The sequence below is a fragment of the Pectinophora gossypiella genome, chromosome Z (assembly GCF_024362695.1).
Source record: "Pectinophora gossypiella chromosome Z, ilPecGoss1.1, whole genome shotgun sequence".
NCBI classification, from domain to species: Eukaryota; Metazoa; Arthropoda; class Insecta; order Lepidoptera; family Gelechiidae; genus Pectinophora; species Pectinophora gossypiella.
The window spans coordinates 18,256,656-18,266,007 of NC_065433.1; the positions used below are offsets into that span (position 1 = coordinate 18,256,656).

The 9,352-nt window shown below is 37.9% G+C and overlaps 1 protein-coding gene across 1 annotated transcript; it reads left to right on the plus strand.

Moving 5' to 3' along the window:
• Nucleotides 1-1,000: 1,000 nt before the first annotated feature.
• Nucleotides 1,001-8,229, plus strand: LOC126380473 (alpha-soluble NSF attachment protein). The gene is made up of 6 exons (XM_050029911.1): nt 1,001-1,221; nt 1,967-2,163; nt 3,223-3,302; nt 4,681-4,866; nt 5,927-6,100; nt 6,673-8,229. The coding sequence occupies exons 1-6, from the start codon at nt 1,130-1,132 to the stop codon at nt 6,820-6,822; spliced, it is 879 nt and encodes a 292-aa protein (XP_049885868.1). The 5' UTR covers nt 1,001-1,129; the 3' UTR covers nt 6,823-8,229.
• The last annotated feature ends 1,123 nt before the right edge of the window (nt 8,230-9,352 follow it).

Below are 9,352 nucleotides of genomic sequence, written 5' to 3' on the forward strand. Positions count from 1 at the left end.
GAACCTGTGAGTGAGGCCGGGACTCCACCAAAGGAGAGATGTTGACGGTGTTGTGCGAGAGATATTTTTCAGCTCGGGTGAATCCACCGAAGTTATGCGGAAACACTAGACTTACACGCGAGGCGTTCAGTGCGCAATACGCATTCTGACAAGAAGGGTAAACGATAAGCGACGCGGTAAGAACCCGTTATTATGTGTTTTAATTAAGGGTAAACGATGTCGCTATTACAAATAAGTATCTTCTTTTACTTAAAGAAGAAGAATTACAGTCCGAAGAAGCAGAATTGATAGTATTAGGGTGAATCTCAAAATTTCAAGTTTGGTGGCGAAATTTCATTTTATATTTTCGTGAAAAATTGGGTTTAGGCATGAAAAAGATCCAAAAGGATCCTCGGTTCCGACATGAAAAAGGAATTTTTCAATTCCCAATTTTTCACGAAATAATTATATGACAATTCGCCACCAAACTTGACACATTTTGATATTCACCCATTTAGCAACCTAAACAAAAGAAAACATCGGTTTTGGAGAAGTCGCTTGAATTATCATAATAATATCAGGGGGAGGGTGAGATCGCTTACTGCACGCGGCATATAAATATTACACATTTCCGCATAGCGATCTCCATTGAAATTGAGCGCAGAGATGTGTCAATAACGCAATTCTACTGGTTGTTTAAAAAACATCTCGTCTCCGCTTTGGTGGAGTCCTGGCCTCATCCTCGTCCGCCGAATGCACTCCAACAGAAAAGGCAGAATATCTTTGCCCAGCAGTGGGACTTGTAAATGGTAATCGCTGATTGGTTTTCGTTTACGCAGCTCAACGTCTCGCCTATTCGTCTAGATTTCTCAATGGACTGGACGTCACTCCAGTAGCTTTATATTAGCTTGTTAGAACTCAAACTCAAAAATATTTCACACACCAAAACAATAAATATTTCTTCCCTATTTACAATAAGTAACTGAACGCACTTTAAAGTATTTTTTAAATCTTGCAACCCTAAATCAATCGATGACAGCGCAGTGTACGGCGACGGAATTTTGTTCTCTGCAATTTGACGACATTTTGTCACGATTTTATTTGATATTGTTGCATTTCCTTAGCGTATAGTTTAAATTAGGCTACGAAGATGGCAGATAATGAACAGAAAGCAATGCAGCTGATGGCAGAGGCTGAGAAGAAGTTGAATTCTTCGAAAACTTTCCTTGGGTCACTTTTCGGGTGAGAACAATGAGTGGTTTATATTTTTTGTTGATATTAGTCCATTTTCAGATTAATCATCTCTATTACCTACCTATTTTGGTTTTTGTAAAATGTTTCAAAGACTAGCTGGCAATACACGTTTCCGATAAATAATGTTTCTCAGGGCCTCTTCGCATTTCGGAACACGCCTGTGCAGACGGATTCATTTCATCAATAATTTCATCAGATGAGCCACTTTGTTACACCAAGTATCGTAATTATTAAGTCTCGTTTCCCCGTTTGGCGTCTACATGAAATCACACTTGTGAATCACTTACTAATTGTCAATTTACCTTGAATACCTTGGCAGTTTTCAAAGTAAAACCTAATTGCTATTGAAGCAAGAGAGTGTTACTCGAACATTTATTCTTCTAATGCTATAACAAATGATTATGTATCATCTAAGCCAATCGATATACATGATAATACAATTCAAACATGAATTCATATCCCTTGATTTTGTAAAGCTACTTAAAGCAGCTATTCATTCTTCATACTAACTTTTTCTACAATACATTTTGTCATATTTTGTATGATTGGCTGTGTGAATGTGATAATTATGTAATTATTTAAGCCTAGGTAACAGTAAATAATGGGTTATTTGAGCTGGGGCTCAAATGACAACAATTTAAAAGTAATTATAATATAGCAACTACTTATCTATCATTCAGCTCAAAATCTAGAAATAACTAACCTTTAAATTGGTATTTTATTTTGTGAACAGAGGCTCATCTAAAGTGGAAGAAGCTGTTGATTGCTACTTGCGTGCCGCCAACCTTTTCAAGATGGCTAAAAAGTGGTCTCAGGCTGGTCAAGCGTTCTGCAGTGCTGCCCAGCTACACTTGAAGGCAGGAGTCCGCCACGATGCTGCCACCAACTTTGTTGATGCCTCTAACTGCTACAAGAAAAGTGATCCAAATGGTATACATAATAACCTTCTTTTTCTGTAGGAACAATGATCTTTTTGATGCAGTTTGGCCTTATGTTATTGAAATTATTGTGTTACATTTTGTTGTGGCAGAAATTAGGGCATTCTTTTTCGAGGCTCAAGAAGGAATAGGCACTTAAAACAAAAATACTATTTAAGTGGAGCAAGTTTCATAACTACATGATCTGATGAGAGAAGAACAGATTATGAGTAAAAAAGGTTATTGAAAAAAGAGTTGAGTTGTACTGATAAAGATTTCATAAATTAACTTCATTAAAAATTTCATGCATACACATGAACATAAGTATTGAATTTTTTGGAATTATAGGTTCAATGAACGCACTTAACATTTGGAGATTGAATATTGATGTGATATAATGACATTGGTATTCATTTATATTGTTTATTATTTAGTACACTTTAAATTTAACAAGAAATCTGTTAACCTATGCTATGTTGTTGATATTCTTATATTCTTACCCCATTTCTTTTATTTATGATTATTTTTTTAGTTGAAGTTGAACTTTCTTTAATTAGCCTTTGTGTATGTGAAGTGTTATTTTCAATTAATATTTATGCATATAAATAATAGCCTTTAATGCATCATTCATTAGGTTTAGGCCTATATTCCATGTTGTTACGCTACAGTCTGGGCTCAGAGTTGGTTAACAAGTTTATTACAATGGTTGTTGTTGTGTTATCTAACATTGTATGTTTACCTAAAACTTATTTATAATGTTGGTCGAAGTTTGTATGACATTGTGATACATCACAAAATATTCTGTGACTCACGAAATGATAATGGTGATAACAGAGCTCAAGGATACGTGTGAATTATTACATCACACTTTTACTTGTATAGTTAGATAATTTGTTGTTCTTAATTAGCAGAAAATATGATTATAAAACTGTATTTATATTTACAAATATGTAAATGATTAAATAGCTAAGCGTTGTATGTAATTTGGCGAACTTTTCCGAATTATTATTGTGCTGGGCGACACACATGATAAATATATAAATCTAATACACAAATCTAATTTTCTTTATAGAGGCTGTGTCCTGTCTGCTAAAAGCAATCGAGATCTACACGGACATGGGCCGCTTCACCGTAGCAGCTAAACACCATCAGGTAAATATTCGTTATGGTTTTTGTGTTATTTCTTTGTTTCACACTACCCACAAATTGCGATATTTATATATAAAACATGGAGAAATTAAACACATCATTATCTCCCTAGCTTTATCTTATTTATCACAGGGTCCTCTTACCTAACCTGAAGATTTGACAGGTCCAGTTTTCTACAAAAGCAACTGCTGAAGGGAAAACCAGCCTGATACAGCTTAGGTCACATACCTCCGGAAATTCATTTCTCGGGAATGTGGGTTTCCTTACAATGTTTTCCTTCACCGCTGAGCATGTGATAATAATTTATGATCCAAACATGAATTCGAAAACAAATTTTTCAATCATTGGTTTAGGCCTGTGCTGGATTCAAACGTGCGACCTCAACGTGAGAGGCAAGCGTTTTACCAACTGGGCTCCCATGGCTTTAAGGACAACTAAATACGAATGATGCTATTATCGCAGCCCTGAGCATGTTCGCCAGTGGGTTTACTCTTGTTATTTGGACCATATATGTGCAAGTAGTGTTGATTTCGTTGTGTGGAGACATGGATATAGAACGGGTGGAGAAAGGAACATTCCAGCCCATGACGTCACTAAATGAGGTGGGGCTTATTGGTTCGTGTACTTTTTAGCTTCCTCGCATTCGCCTGTGTGTGTTGATTTTCCGTAGCGAAATGGACCATCACCAACTCCTGTTTCTCATTACTGATTTGCGTTTGTTAGCCATAAATGATCAAAAGAGGGAGGGACAGTGTCCTTTTTAACATCATGATACATTATAATATAATGACACCGCTTAACCGGGTGGCTAGATAGATATCGTTTGTAGTCTGAGCGAATTCCGACGGCTTGCTTCATATGTATAACATGAAGCATACTGAAAGTTTTACGTAACTACAAAATATACATAGTTTGTTGTTAAAGTAAGAGATATATTGTTTCTCGAAGTATTCGCCTTTGAGTTTAATACAGTTTTTCATACCTTCGAACCGCTTACTAAAGTAGGGAAGCCCATTCTTCGGATGACCATGACGTTTACGTGCTTGTTCAACGCCACCACTGCCTCTTCTGCGTTCATAAGATTCAAACCACGCATCAAACCTATGATTTTTCGGGAATCTGCTGAATTCGACTATGAGTTTGAATTAATGCACGTGGTTTCCATCGTGGGGTTTGTACCCGATTAATGGCAATAGACTCACCTCTATTGCATGAGATTTAAACATACTCTTTTGTTTCCCTAGGCAATACTGCTTGGTCCTACCAGTCGAGTCATGGGAGATTTTTCTTTCCCTTGACACTCATACATCCCTGCCTACCTCTTTTGGAATACAGGCGTGATGCTATGTTATTTTATATAAAAAATAATGTTTGTGTATAGAACATCGCAGAGTTGTACGAGACGGAATGCGTGGACCTGGCACGCGCGATGCAGCACTACGAACAGGCTGCAGACTATTTCCGCGGCGAGGAGTCCACCTCCTCCGCCAACAAGTGTATGCTCAAGCTCGCGCAATACGCTGCGCAGCTCGAGCACTACGACAAGGCTATTGAGATCTACGAACAGGTAATCTTTTTTCCTGATAATTGTGAGGTCAATGACCAACCTCATTAACTCCCTCTCCCCCTCTCCCTGCCTCTGATATGGCTCATACAATGACTACGTACTTAGTAAATATTACCAATGACTGCCTATGAATAATCTTATTTTTCATGCACTCAGAAACAAACTAGCTACTGTCACACAAAGTGGTTAATAATTGTGTTACCATCGGGAATAGCACCTAGGACCTCTCAGGAATCAAGAGTCAAATGTTTAAACCACTGGACAAATACAAATATACTTTATTGCACACAACATACAAAACAAGTTTTACACACTTGGACGAAAGATACAGTACAATCTGGCGGCCTCAAGCAGCAATTTCTTCCAAGCAATCAGTAGGCCAGGTGCCGCTGATCTGTCGATCCAATCTTCGACGCCGGTTCTATGCCTGTCTTTCTCATGCTTACTAATCTGTAGATTAACTAATTTCAAAGTAATTGATAGATTAACTAATTTCAAAGTAATTAATAAACCTTTTGTGCTCTGGCATGGTCCAAGAAGGTGTGCTATTTTGACAATAGAAAACTTGGTATATCTCTTACGCAGTAGGTTGTACTCTATCTGTATTGCTGTTATGTGCACTATATTTGAGCGCAAAGACTTTAAGGGCTCAAACTAGATGACAGCGGCAGCGGCGAGGGGAGCGGCCAGATCGCGCGGTGTTGCGGCGGTATAGAGTTATGTCTCAAGTGAACGCGATGTCGAAACGGCGACAACGCATTTTCGATTGTATTTCTTTTGTTTCGTACGATTTATTATGGACAAAAGAAGATCTGAATCCCTATAATGAACAAAGGAAACAAAAAGGCGAGTTTCAAACGCAGAGACACCGCTCGACTAGAGCGCACCGCTCGTACCCCGCTCGCCGCGCCGCTGCCATCGAGAACACTTCAATATATATCTTTAGCATTTGAACGCGCCGCTCCCCGCACCGCCGCCGCCGCTGCGCCGCTGCCGCTATCATCCAGTTTGAAGCCTTAGCGTAGCCTAAATGGTTAAACTAATCGTGTTTGTGTTGCAGATCGCCAAATCGTCGCTGGACAACAGTCTGCTGAAATATAGTGCCAAGGAGTACATGTTCCGCGCTGCTCTTTGCCACCTATGTGTCGACATCCTCAATGCACAGCATGCTTTAGAAAAGTACTGCGGCTTATACCCAGCCTTCACCGACACCAGGGAATGCAAGCTCATCAAGGTATTGTCTCGCATCATTCTAATAAAAAAATATCGTTCAATATTTCCTCCCAAGTATTATTTATGAACGCAACTGTTTCACGCAAATATTACTGAACACATTTTATAAAAGTTCTCAGTAAAAATAACTTATAACATAGGAATAACATATAGAATACAGTCATGAGTAATATCATGTATCCACTGTAGAGCCCTGTCGCACTGTCATATTTGTCATTTTAATGAGGCTTACGGTTAAATTTGTCAAAAACTTAATGTGACATGGTATCAAACTCGTGACCGTACATACGCAGTCGAAATCGCGGGCAGCTGCTGGTCTGCATGAAAACGTTAAGATAACAGCCTCAACACATCACTGCCGAACACAGCCCTCCTCACAAGCATCGGAACTACATATATACACTTACTCGATATCTATTAGAGCGTGTCAAACCACAATTTGACAGAAAACTATTTGTCAGCAATTCTTGATATTAGAATTGTCTATAATTGACTACAAAACTTTCAAATACTTACTAATACGCTCTTCGATATGCTATGAAATAATCTAATACTTCTTTCTATTTATGGCAGGAGCTCATTGAGCATCTGGAAGAACAGAACGTAGATGCTTTCACTGAAGCCGTGAAGATGTACGACAGCATATCGCGGCTCGACCAGTGGTACACTACGATGCTCGTGCGCATCAAGAAACAGATCAACGACAACCCCGATCTGCGTTGAGTTAATACCCAACTAACGCTATCGTCCGTGCCGCTATACGACTGTTATATAAGTTCAGTTGCTTAGCCTACAAAAACAGTTTTGTCATTCGTTAGAAGGAGACTCTTTGTTACGTTTATGGTCAATAATTAAACCTACTATACTGATAAGTTGACACGTTCATTGATATCGAACTAAGGTTTAAGCAGCGGACAAGAGCGGCATCGGCGTTAATAATTCCTTTTTATCTTAACTTGTAGAATATTCATTATGCCTATTTCATTATAACAGTTAGGCGCGTTCTGCTCTACATTACACTATTATCACTTGCAAGGATATCAACACGAAAATAGCAAAATTTCAGAGACCTTGTGACAATGACAATAGCGTCTCTGCTCGCAAGAAAATCTTTATCGTAAAACTATTAGCCCAAGCTACTACCTACTGGGATTAGTAGTGCAGTGTAGAGGCTTAGTATTCGAGACTAGGAAATAAATAGGTATTAAGGCGAGAAGTAAACAAATCGAGTTGTATGGGTTCACCTCAATCGTTCCATATTACTAAGTATGTATAAGTATTACGTGTTCATATTTTTTCTGTGTTGTATATTATATTATATTTATTTTCTACAAAGTTTAGTAGAAAATAAACTTAAGCGTCTCTTATAGACTTTAGAAATCTCCAATTCTTAATTTACGTTAAAATTGTCAATGATAAAAACTCAATCCTCACTTTTGTAATATTGAAAAAAACTTTATTTATTAGTTGTAAATAATGTCTGTTTCGTTATTAATAAATTTTATATTTTATTTCGATTTTTATTTTTTCCCACTTATCAGATTTTGAATTTTGATATTAATTGTATTTTCTATGTTGTTGATTTGTTATGTTATATTAATGTAAACAACTTTTTGCGATAATTGTGAGTAGGTAATGCTAATAATACTAAAGATTCTTACACACTAATGTCATTTTCAATCAAGTGTGTACGTCCTCTTAGAGTGTTGTATTGGTACTTGTGGTGGGATTTTAACAATTGTGTGAAGGTTGATGATGATGGCTAGGATATATTCGCCTTACGTTAGGCTTACATTTTTGGTAATATCAGTATTAGTAGAGCATGCGCCATTTATTTTATAAGGGGTCTTTTACAGACTGCAGTTTTGCCGTCACTAATTTGTGATGGCTACACATTAACCCTAATTCCCTGTAAAAGATCTCTTATACTTCCATTTCATACTCTCTCTTTTTCACTCTATCGTACTAAGTCAATTGGTACATTGAAAAGTTAGGGGTATTTATAATATGATATTGGCTAGTGTTAATATTTCGCATAAATCGTAACCATAGCATCGGCAGTTAAATATTAAAATGTATCGGCACACGGATAATATTCGTTTAATGTATAAATAAAGTGTTATACAAATCCATGTTTTATTCTTTTCTGGCTTTTCGCATATAACCATACTTAATAATATTGGGAAATTACCTTAAAATTTCAATTTTGTATTAGTGATAAAGAATGAGATTGAATTCGGTTATATGCCAGTTGGAGTCGGCGGAGTCGCGCGCCGAGAGAGTGCCGTTCCAACACACAAAGGTTGAATACAAAATATTTAGAAGACAATACTGCACTGATTTATTCTGTTAAATCGGGAGAATAAATATGAACTCTGCTAGGATGATTATTATGATTCTTGACTTTCTTCAGCGAGATGTGTACCTCAAAATCGTAATTGGGGTCTTGTGTTCTGGGAATGTCGGGAGTAACAGGAGTGTTGCGTGTCGCAGGAGTATCCAGACCCTCCGGAGTGTTAGAAATTCTAGGAATGTCGGGAGTCGCAGGGCCGTCGTGAGTTGTGGGAACATCAAACATTTGACTGAGTGTCTCGTCTAGTTGACTCAGGAGATAGGTCAACGGTTCATAATTCCGCTCAGTCTTAGGATTGGTTGGCACGAGCAATAGAGGACTAAACATGGCACTTGGCACTGAAAAAAAAAAAAACTAAGTAGGTAATCAATTCTAAAATGAAACGACAGAATAGTTCTTAATAGTAGTAGGTAGTTGTATAGAATTAGAGGGAGAGCGACAGAGTCGTTTAGCAACATATTAGGTACATAGAGGTAAGCAGGTAATCATCAGCCCACTGCTGGACATCTCCTAAGGCGCGCCACAAAGCCCTATCCTCAGCCTTACGCATCCCGTCACATCCAGCCACCTTCTGCAAGTCGCCCCGCCATGGTCCCAGGGTCGCCCCACACTGCGTTTCCTTAGACGCGGTCTCCTCTCCAGAGCACACTTCCACCAGCGGTTGTCGGTTCTTAAGTAGGTAAATACTAATTTTAATTGCATATATTTTCGCAACAAATTATAATACATACTTACCTATGTATAGAATTACCACCTCAATTGCAAGTAAACTCATATTACTACACAGATTGTTAACGAGTTGATTCGCATTATAGTCTATTATATTTTGGATATGCTATGTTAACTTAAGGCTTTGACGTACGTTGCGTGTGGATAAGAAACAACGTAAAAACATAAACT

Coding starts and splice junctions, on each gene's coding strand:
- LOC126380473 (XM_050029911.1), top strand. CDS start 1,130: ATGGCAGATAATGAACAGAAAGCAATGCAGCTGATGGCAGAGGCTGAG. Junction 1,222..1,966: donor TTCCTTGGGTCACTTTTCGG/GTGAGAACAATG, acceptor TTTTGTGAACAG/AGGCTCATCTAAAGTGGAAG. Junction 2,164..3,222: donor CAAGAAAAGTGATCCAAATG/GTATACATAATA, acceptor TTTTCTTTATAG/AGGCTGTGTCCTGTCTGCTA.